This window comes from Anticarsia gemmatalis, chromosome 23 (assembly GCF_050436995.1).
Source record: "Anticarsia gemmatalis isolate Benzon Research Colony breed Stoneville strain chromosome 23, ilAntGemm2 primary, whole genome shotgun sequence".
Classification (NCBI taxonomy): domain Eukaryota; kingdom Metazoa; phylum Arthropoda; class Insecta; order Lepidoptera; family Erebidae; genus Anticarsia; species Anticarsia gemmatalis.
Window position 1 is genome coordinate 3,155,790 of NC_134767.1, and position 11,353 is coordinate 3,167,142.

An 11,353-nucleotide genomic window follows, 5' to 3' on the forward strand; every position below is an offset into this window, starting at 1 on the left:
TTATCGACCACGATCCCGGGACCGACTTTTAACGTGCCCTCCGAAGCACGGAGACGCCCATTTCAAATACTACTATGCGGTCACCCAACTATGGAGTGACCGCGCCAAGGGTTGCCGTGGTGCCGCCGACCGGTGACGTGGGTGGCCGCCTATGAGCTAAATGTCTCAATATTTCAGTTTTTCTTCTTCATTAAGATTACAGTCGCTAAGCCATCGCAATGGACATCGAGCAGCCTGATTAACTTTGAGACTAGTTTAACCACTTACTATACGGTGAATGAATGAAGAAATACTATTTATAACTCATGATCTGCACTATGGCTATAATATGCACGATGCCTAAAGAGAAGAAACTCAGGTACACTTTTATTGACAGAGGAAAGAGACGCCATTTTAAATACGCCATAGGACGATCCGTTATCACATCTATGATCATTTGTAGTTCAGCCCGTTTACGCTCATCTGTAAATGAGAATGACTGGGTGTTATTTTCAAGCACAGAAAGTAGAAACAAATAATTGAAGAATGAAGAGTATGAAGACACTTTCAGTAACGGTAACATCCGAAAAATCTAAAGATGGATGTACACTAAAGGAACATGCAAGCCAAATACAAGTTTGTGAAGCGTTAACAGACTTCGAAAGACTTCAACACGAATTTGTCCTCGGCTAGTGCTCTGCTCCTGCTTTGAATGTGCTGGGCACTAACTAAGAACTACTTTAAGAATTTCCCTTCCAGGTAAATATTTTAAGGTTTGAAACTAAATAAACACACTAAGGACGTTTCCAAGTTACGTGAGTGTAAGAAATATTTATTTCTGGTTTTTACAGTAAAATAATATATATTTTTAGATCGCGATGCTTGCTAATTCTTTAAAACGATACACGAAAGCAAATTGCACTAGAAAAACGTTCTGTATTCACGATCTAAATCAACTTTCTGAAGTGTTCTTCAGAAAGTTGAGTTACTCTTGCCCAGCAATTAGACAGTTATAGTACGTTAATTAATTTATAAAAAACATACTTACTAGTGCACGTCAAAATTGACTGAGTGGTAAAAATCATCAACGTCCTCAGTTCACTTTGCAATAAATCAAGTAAAATTATTACAAACACCAAACTTAGGTTAGTTTCTGTAATACCAAGGAGCAGAGAAAGGCCTTCCCTAACGTAATAGCCCTGAAATAAATACAACTTTAGAAATACCAAGTTAGCACTTGGCTCAGGAGATAGTCAGTTTTTCACACACACTCTATCGCACGTTCTTAGGATCGTGCGATATTACGCGCAGAAAAGCAGCGCGGTCTTTGCTCGCGATTTTCTTCGCGGGCTTGACTGATGAGTGCGGCGCGTGGTCTTTCCTTTCCCATTGCAAACCCTTTATACGCGCGCTTTTTCACGCGCGATTGTTGTTTCGTGCGCGATAGAGTGTGTGTGTTAAATTGGCTATTGAACCCGAGACTTCATGATCTGCAACAGCTTCAGTAGTCATATTATGGTAGCAATAAATTCAAAAAAATCATACATCTTGTTTCATTGAAGATATTCTTAAGGAGAATATGTAGACAAATCTTGATGCCGATATCATGATGTAGATAGAAAACTGCAAAATAAAACAAAACATAACGCGTTATATTAAAATCTATCGAGTAAAAATTAAAACTAAAAATTACAGTATTCAGACCATCGTTAGTCTCCCGCAGACTTATTCATAGCACGGTTGCCCGATTGCGTCATTATTAATACTCCAAATAAATCATAACCTGTATGTTCAGGCTCTCTACTAAATTTTGAATCTGTAACAAAATCTTCACGACACGTTTAAATTACTCTTACCTTCCACTTCAAAGGCAAAATAATATCATCCAAAGCATCTACCAATTCTTCATACATCTCCACGTATTTCTTTGGAGAATATTGTGGCGAAACATCATCGAATCCTCTATCCTTCACAGTATGTTTTAAAATCTTCACTCGCAAGTATAAAAGTAGAAAAATCACCACAGTTTCAACATTTCCTAATTGATTTGCCACCCAAAGAATAGTGAAAAATATATGACCGATAGTGCTTTCCTTTGTATAAAATATAATATCTATTACATTGAAAAGATATACGTACATGTGTAAGATTCTGACAACAAGTATTATTACGATTATAAAGGCACAATGCTTCCAAAACGTTCTACGGATATCTTTAGCAAACGGTAGATTGTCTGTAAGTGGTAGTATTTTGAAAAATCGAAATACGTATTCATCTTTCGTGCAGGCAGACATTATATAGCAAAATATGTAGTTCAAGTAAATTGATGTTTTATGACCTCTTCCCAATATGCCAATGAATTTGTCACAACAATATAACAGTACTGGCAGAGTTATTATTCTGTAAATATTAGCCAAGAATCGAAGCTTCTTCGACTTGTCTTTGATAATGTCCAAATATGAATCTGATTAAAATGATTGGTCTTATATTGCATACTAGTTTTTGTTGCGACAACATTTTTCTAATATTTTGACTGTGGCGCATTCGGCAGCCAAAAGTCTATTCTGAGATTTTCTGTCGAGAATATCTCAGATATTGCTCGAGTTGGCAGGAGCCTCGGAGAGAACGTAAAACTGTTGGTCCTGTGCCTTATCTCTCGCTGGTGGCGGTTTAGCCATTCCACTTGGCTATGTGAGTAAAGGAATAGAGAGTGTACCTGTGTATTGTGCACACACTTAGACACTTTACAAACTTCTACACAGTTGGTTAGTTTCAATGAATCTGGCCGCCGTAGCCAAATATCGGCCAGGAGAACGTAACAACTTTTTTTAATAATATTTTTTTTGGATTTTTTTTATGTACATTTATCCAATGTGTTTCTAATAACTTCTTACTAATGGAATGACAATCATAAAGTAAAAAAAACCTTTTAACTGATGCGCACTTAGTAAATTAACAAAAATAATAATACTGAATCGAATGTTAGTTTAAAATAACTGATTAACTTTCTTCACTAATTGTGTTCACAGGTCTGAGTTTAGATTTAGTCTTACTTTGTTTTATTAGAAACATAAATAGTCCGACAACTTTTTCCCCCTTTTATGTCTCACTGCTGCGCTAGAGTCTCCTCCGGAATAAGGGAGGGGTTAGGCTTTGAGTCTATCACGCAGGCCAAGTGCGGGTTGGAAACTTTGCATACCTTCAAGAACTGTTGACTCGGCATCGATCACTTGCATGGGAGCCGCTATTAAACCTAACTTAATGCCATTAAGCCTCAGTACTATCACTGCTATAGTTAATCATTCTGTAGTATTTTCAAATTAAAGTAACTGTACTAAAAAGCCTCCGTTAGCTACATATACCTGTGGATCAATGTGTTCTAAATTCTATTCTTCTTCTTATCGTATGGTTAGTGGTCAACCTAGTGTCAAAGTTGTTCAAGCCGCCCGAAGGCCTTTGACGTGTTATTCTAAATCATGTTAACCTCGTCAGCCGCGGGCTCTGCATTGAAAGCTACTAAGATGTCGGACGCAAATAACATTGTACAAATCATATTAAAATTAAAAGCAACAATTTTGGTTTTATCACACTATAATTTGATCTTATTTTAAAAATGTCAGCTACAATATTGCAAATTAAATCATTTACAACACATTTATTCCTTAATAAAGAAATTGATTTGCACTATAGCCATAATATTTATAATGCAAAAAGAAACAAAACTTAGGAACATGAAAGTTGAGATCGGTATCACGCGCCATACATTGAACTCTATCGGACGTTGGTTCATGAGATCGACGAGTAGCCTCAACTCATTTCGTTCGCGTTCGTCTGTAAAAAGTAACATATTCTGCCGTCGTAAATGTAAACACAGTAACTCAAGTTACTGTGTTTATAGTTTGTTTAGTTCTTTGGAATCAGGAGACCGCGGGCTATTTGAGAAAGTTTTCGGTTTGTTTGTACGATGGATAGTTACCGAAATACATTAAATAAAAACACAGTATTTTTACAAAAAAAAAATTTTTTTTAATAAAAAATACAGTATCTGTGTTATTTTAAATTAAATAACAGTATCTAACTACTAACTGTGTTTTTTTAACGTGAATAGATTTAAATTTTATTTTTTTTGCTTGATTATAACACGGCTTCTTCAGTTACTGTGATTGCGTATAAAATATTGTTCAAAGATAAACAACAAATACTTGAATAAATCACAGTATCTCATTTACTGTATTACTGATTTTATACGTATTTCTAAGAAACATAGTTATAACACAGTATGTACATACTTACTGTGTCGTAATTCCCCTAATGTTAATATCTTTACAAAGTTACAACACAGTAATAGGTAAAACTTGGTTACAACACAGTAACCGTTGAGTTACCGTGTTGTAACTTAAAAAAGAAAAAAATATTATATTATAACCCTAGCTTAAAACACATTATCTAATTTTATTATTTATACAATAATAATATACTAGATATATATATACAGAATCAAAGATTTAACTATACACTAACATTAAAAGTTGCATGAAATAATATACAATAATTAGTATCTTCATGAGAGCAAAAATTAACCATTAAACTTCAACCGCGTTTTTCTCAAAACGCATATTTTGAAGTTACTGTGTTTAGATTTACGACGGCAGTATTACTGTCCCACTGCTAGATCAGAGTTAATTCATCAATAGCATGGTTAGAATAACTTCTAACCTAACAAACACCTAGGAGCAAAGTTGTTCAAGACTGCCGTAAATGTAACGTCATATTATTATGTATATGCATCGGAATAAATAAATTGACATCGAAAGAGGCCTTTATTATTTGCTTTCAGGGGACAATTTTCTACAGCCAGCAAATGGATTGATCAGCGCCCCTTAACATATGCTGCAAGACTTATTTATTTAAGTTACAAGTTCAATAAGGCTCGCTACCTTAAAAAAAATTGTTAAGTATTATAGCGCTGCTGTTTCAAAAACTACTTTCTAGGGACTTGTAGCGCGAATCTCTACATTTGGTACTGTCGAGTATAAGTTTGACATTTGAAATGTACTGCCAAAATAGTTCCTACGACGCCCGTTAGGAGCACTGATTAGATTGTCATTCAGAATTTATCGATAGCTAGCCGGTTGTCGGTAGTCGATAGTGGTAGAGAATCGAGCTATGCCTTCATTCTTTCTTTTTCTTATTTTTAAAAAGACCATTTTTAAAAGGACAGCATTAAGAATTGCTCTTGTGTCGCGGGGACTTTTACAAACTTACAAACAAAGAACCCAAAGTACAAACAGACTCGAAACAATATTTGTGGATGGCACAAATAATTGTCCCGTGTGGGAATCGAATCCACGACTGCCGAGGCAATGGTAGCGGCGTGGAACGAAACCACTGCGCCACGGAAGCAGTTCTTGTCCCTCATCAACTTACCGGCTGAGGTGATGCATTTATGCACAATGATAGATTTCATAACATCCATGTCGTCTTTTATCAAATCTAGTAATACCATTATAACTAGGACGAAATACAAGGTCTCAATTACTGTAAGTACCATTATGGCGGCTCTTCTTAACTCCAAGCCCTGAAATAAAGATAAAAGGATTTTTATTCATCACAGCTGATACATATAGGAGTCTTTAATACAGTCACTTTCAAATTCGATTGGATCGAACAAATGTCAAATCGTAGTTTTAACGACTCAATACTGTCGGGAGTAAGCCTGCAGCAGCCATACAGAAAACTACCCAAAGCAGCGTCAGTTAAAGAAGACTAAGATATATAAAAATTGACTTACATTTTCTTTAAAATATGATACGTTATTGAATAAATGTGTAACCGCACTCGGTACTGTGGTACCCAGAATGATAGCAATCTGAAAAAACAGTAAAACCCATTGAAATTTTCTGTCGCAGACATTGTAGGACAAGCTAAGGTGTCAAGAAAGACCTGAATAAGATAAGCGAATATGTTTATTTCTCAACGAAACTTACCGACAACTTCAAAGGAAAATCAATATCATCCATAATATCAACAAGAGCTGCATACATGTGCCCGTATTTTTCCGCCGTATACACTTTTACCGGATAGCTATCAAAACCTTTGTCCTTCATAGTATTTTTAATAACCTTCACTCGAAAATACAACAAGTAGAAGATCAATAGAGTGCCGAATTGACCGAGAGTCACTGATATCCAAGTAACAGAGTGGACTATATTGTCCAATAACAAATCTAAAAAGTTTAAGTTTCGGCCTTGGTAAACTATATAACCGTGAAGGCCTCTACAGCAACACAAGACAAGTAACATGAATGATAGCAATCGCCAAGACCATTTATATAACTCTTTAGCACCGGGTAAAGTATCTAAATCATTAATACATTTGTAAAAACGAAACACATATTCGTCTCTAGTCGCTACCGACAATATAGAAAGCAACAGATATTCTATTGGAGTTATACATCTATGAAAAAGCCTCATTTGCGGCAAATATATAAATTTTAGATACATGCAAGTTGGAACAAAAATTACGATGTAAAGCTTTGTTAGTAAGCGAAGTTTGAATGAATTGACGTCAATGTGGAAACCGAAAAAAAATCTTAAGACAAATAAAGGCTTTAAATTGCACACACTGGTTTCAGAATTCGTCATTTTCTAGAATGTCTTCGAACTTGAATCACCACAATATTGTTTGTAATAAGTGAGTATACTAGAACAAGAGTTTCTTCTGTTTCGTCAACCTATTTATTTTTCATTAAGCAAGACCGGAATAAGTAACGGTGATCGGAATAATACATAGCGTGAGTATTACCTTGTTATTAATGTAATTACTTATTGAGCGGAATAAAAATTCAATTCGTTGTTTCGCGTTATTGATGAATATTTTTGGATACAGGTAATAACGTTGCCTAGTCATTTGTTGTGCTTTTTTCAATTAGAATAGAATAGAATAGAATTATTATTGGAATTAATGGAATATTCATTTTGATTGAATTTGATGACAAGATTAATGACCTAATGTTGACCTTTGAGAGGTATATTATGTACATTTATGTAAGAAGTATTCTCTATAGTAACATTTTCTGTTTTGTAGCTATTTTTAATAACTGGTATTCCGCCCTTCAAAAACCTTTTCTCTGTCCTGCCTTTCTATCCAAAGAACATGCATGGCAAATAGCTTTATGCGTTCAGTAATTTCTGCTGGGTGTGTTTGTCAGTAACGGTAGATTTATATGATTCTGCAGTAGTTGGTTAACATAACTCACAATTTATGTATCAAAAAACCAATATATAAAAAGAACATTTATTTGAATCATCGATTTATATGTAACTTAATTTGTATGATAGCCATGATATGGATGACGCAGAAAGATATGAAGCTTAGAAATACAAACACTGAGATCGGCACTACTCGCCATAAGTTGAACTGTAGAGGACGCTGTTCCATTATGTCGATAAGTAGCTGCAACTCGGCTTGTTCACGCTCACCTGCATACAAAATTAATAATTTTAGTACCTTAACGAAATTCCTAATATATTGTACCGACTTTCATTGCCAATATAAGATCCTAATAAAATGTCATAATCTCAGACACAAAATAATCTATTCCGTTAATTTGCAAATTAGTGCTAGGCAGATCAGACTCCTAAAACTTTAAGAGCCAGTTTTTATAAATAAGTGTGTGATAATCTGTATCTGGTTATTAACTAAATAAATTGATAGCAAATGTATGAAAGTGACTTTCAAATTTCCACCTAATGAACTACTTTAACTTGTTTTGACTGCCTCCGTGGCGCAGTGGTTTAAGTCGCCACGCCGATACCACTGTGACGGAGGCCGTGGGTTCGATTCCCATACGGAACAATTATTTGTGCGATCCATAAATAATTGTTTCGGGTCTGATTGTACTTTGTGTCCGTTGGTTGTATGTTTGTAAAAGTCCCCGCGACACAAGAGCAATTCTTAGTGCGGGAGTTGTCTTTTTTAAAATAGAAAAAAAATAGAATAGATATACTCACAAGTAGATGTCAAGCACTTCTCAATAATGATACATTTGATAGCTCTGATGTCGTCTTTAGTCAAATCAAATAACACCATAGAAAATATCAGAAACTCATAGCTTTCGATAACAGTTAAACCCATTGATAGTGTGTATCTTGGTAGCCCGTTCTGGAAAAAAAATACAGTATAATTAATCGTCATAATCATTGTCATCATCATCATCATCATTATCGTCTTTATCACCATCATCATCATCATCTTCACCATCACCGTGATCGTCGTCAACTTCAAAATCATCACTAACATGATAATCTCCATCTTCATCATCATGATCATCACCATCTTCATCATCATCATCACCATCATCATGACTGTCATCATCAATATGTTACTGAAGAACGATACTGATATTTTCACAGAATACGGTATTCAAAGTTTTAACAAAAAAAAACATTTTACCTGTCGTTTGAATATTGTAATCACCCAGTAAGTTTGAAAGATTAATTTTGGTATCGTCCAACATAGGCATAAGGTGATCTGCAATACAATTTATAATTTGTATTAGAATAAATAAGTTTTTTGATTTCACTCTTTCTTTGCGCAGTTCTCTGAAAATAATTGATTGCTCATTAACATCAGTTGTTTTATTTTTATTCACTGAATCAATTTATTATATAATATATTATATGTACTTACAAATATAGGCACATAGACTTTATTTAATGCGAGCATAAGCTTTTTAAATAGGCAGAAAATTAATGTATTTTTTTTATCAAATTTTTGTAAGACAAATTGAAAATTTACAAATATTTTTGAAATGGGTATACTTACTATAATTTTCAAAGTTGTACCTACAACATCTAAAGAATTTATAATAGCTTCATACATATAAGCATAATTTCTCGGAGAATACTTTTTCAAAGGGCTATTATCAAACCCAAAACGCAACATTGTTTTCTTCACTATATTGACTCGTAAATATAAAAAATAGAATATCAGAAAAACGGACATTGCGCCTAAATTTCTCGCAATCCAGGCAATATCTAAAGTGACATCATTCCACGGATTTAAGGTTTCGCCGTATGAAATTATTAATGTACCTGCTATTCTAAAACTAACTGCAAGGCCAGCACAAGTGGTAAAAGCTTTCCAGAAGGTTTTTCTCATTCCTCTTGCACACGGTAAGGCATCAATAATTGGTATAGGTCTATAGAAACGTAATAAGTACTCATCTTTGGTCACCCAAGATATTAAAATGTAAGAAACAAATTCTATGAAAGTAAACGTTTTATAAAACATAGTCAAATTTACTTTTGCAAAATAAAAATACGTCATTACAGAAATCAATAATAATGAGTAAAGGGCTGCTACAAATCGAATTATTGATCTATCTGAGTTTATATTGTAGCCAAATAAGGTACGAATACGAAGAATGGGTGTTAAAATGCACTTTTGGGTTTGGAATTGAAACATTGTTTTTCTTTTTATACCGACATATGTAATAATATGTTAGTAATATAACTAATCCCACATTTTCCGCAGGATTTTAACTAGCATAGGAATGATTAGATCCTATAGCTCTATTACCACTATCGACTTTTAAAAACCGGCTAGCTATCGAGAAATTTGCTTGAAAATCTGATCAGCGTCTCTTGCGGGTTAGATTCCGTAGGAATTACTTTGACAGTGCTTTTTAAATGCCAAACTGTTGATACTCGACAGTACCGACTGTACAAAACTGCGCTACTGATCAAAGTTGCCGACCTTGTCCAAGTTATGGTATTATATCACTTAAGGAACTGCTCAAAATATGTAAGTCTTTACGTTTAAAAATTGTTATCGTGTAAAATCACCATCTTCAAAAACTAGTACTGTTAGATTTTTATTTTCGAAAAGCTTGTTTTCTTTTTCAATTTGTTTATGTTGAAATTAAAGGGTAATTTTATTAGAACCCTATTGAGTATGGCACTACTAAGTAATGTGACATTATTTCAGACAACCGCTAAGTAGCTAGAACAACACAATATTGATGTACTCAAATTGATTAATAAAGAAAATTGATTACAAGTAAGAAATAAAATTACATGTGCTACAAATGTCTTTTTGGTTTAATAATTTATATGAGATGTGTATAATTATTTGGTCTACTATTTATTGATTATTTACACAAAACAATTATAGTTTTGAGTTGTAAGATGTTATTATAAGGCCAGCGAATTGTAAATAAAGGTGTTAGCACCTACCAGTGGTAATAAAATAGTATAATAAGAAAAATTAATATCAGGAAAGATAGTCTAAAGTAAGCCCGGGTTTTAGTGAGACCATAATTTGGTAAGAATAATAAAGAATTATAGAGTCATAATGGTTTATGGGGTATCTATAAAAAGCCTTATCTGTATAACAGCCATAATATGAATAACACAGAAAGATACAAAACTTAGAAACACAATCATGGAGATCGGTATTATGCGCCACAAGGTAAATTGTAGAGGCCGCTGTTCCATCACATCGATGAATAGTTGTAAATCTTCTCTTTCGCGTTCACCTGCATAAAAAGATAAATTTAGTGTATTTTTTTTCTAGTTATTATTTTACTTTACTTTTACAAACATACAAACAACGGACAGAAAGTACAACCAGACCCAAAACAATTATTTGTGGATCGTACAAATAATTGTTCCGTGTGGGAACCCACGACCCCGACGCAATGGTAGTGGCGACCTAAACCACTGCGCCACGGTGGCAGTCAACACGTGAAACTAGGCGCCGTAGCTGGATATCGTCTAGAAGAAATCTTGCTACGGGAAGAACCGCGAAGTGTCCCAAAAGTAATATAATTATTATTCTATCAAAGGCCAAATGTTGTCTTATCTTTGTATGGTGTCAAGTAAACGTCAAACATTCTTTAAAAAATGTACTCACACTCACATTCCAGGCATTTCAAAATAATCAAAGACTTGATCTTTTTCAAATTATCTTGCAACAAGTCGAGAAGTATCATAGAAAATATAATGTACTCATAGGTTTCAATCACAGTGAACGCCATTGAGAATATGAATTTAACTAACAAACCCTGTAAAGATAAACAAAATAAAAATCTCCCTAAAGCAAGAAAGAATCTACAACCACTATACATACATTACACACCACAAGACTGCAGAATAATTGATACCAGCAATTTACTGATGGATAATATCATAAAAGGTAGGAAAATAAAGAAAATAATTTTAGATACAGCCTTGTTGTCTCTGATGAGTGCCTACACCTATGAGGAAAAAAGCGTGATTTGATATTTGTAAAATAAAAATAGAATGATACAAAAGTTTTAACAGAACACATTATACAATTTAGCAGTGCAGTGATATGTAACCAGATTTTG

At 34.1% G+C, this 11,353-nt stretch overlaps 2 protein-coding genes across 2 annotated transcripts; both read right to left on the reverse strand.

Annotated features, from left to right (window-relative positions):
• Window positions 1-292: 292 nt before the first annotated feature.
• On the reverse strand, window positions 293-2,523 carry LOC142982978 (uncharacterized). The gene is made up of 3 exons (XM_076129734.1): window positions 2,394-2,523; window positions 1,836-2,017; window positions 293-478 (listed from the first exon to the last, which is right to left on the reverse strand). Exons 1-3 carry the CDS (start codon window positions 2,521-2,523, stop codon window positions 293-295), a joined length of 498 nt encoding a protein of 165 aa, XP_075985849.1.
• Window positions 2,524-10,340: 7,817 nt separating this feature from the next.
• On the reverse strand, window positions 10,341-11,020 carry LOC142982980 (uncharacterized). The gene is made up of 2 exons (XM_076129735.1): window positions 10,903-11,020; window positions 10,341-10,519 (listed from the first exon to the last, which is right to left on the reverse strand). Exons 1-2 carry the CDS (start codon window positions 11,018-11,020, stop codon window positions 10,341-10,343), a joined length of 297 nt encoding a protein of 98 aa, XP_075985850.1.
• Window positions 11,021-11,353: the final 333 nt, after the last annotated feature.

Bases quoted from the DNA above. Each gene is read 5' to 3' on its own strand.
- LOC142982978 (XM_076129734.1), bottom strand. From the start codon at position 2,523: ATGCGCCACAGTCAAAATATTAGAAAAATGTTGTCGCAACAAAAACTA. The intron at 2,018-2,393 runs GCTAATATTTAC...CAAATCAATTAG, and splicing joins CGAAGAAGCTTCGATTCTTG to GAAATGTTGAAACTGTGGTG. The intron at 479-1,835 runs GTAAGAGTAATT...AATAACACCCAG, and splicing joins TTTTGCCTTTGAAGTGGAAG to TCATTCTCATTTACAGATGA.
- LOC142982980 (XM_076129735.1), bottom strand. From the start codon at position 11,020: ATGGCGTTCACTGTGATTGAAACCTATGAGTACATTATATTTTCTATG. The intron at 10,520-10,902 runs GTGAGTGTGAGT...CTTTTTATGCAG, and splicing joins TATTTTGAAATGCCTGGAAT to GTGAACGCGAAAGAGAAGAT.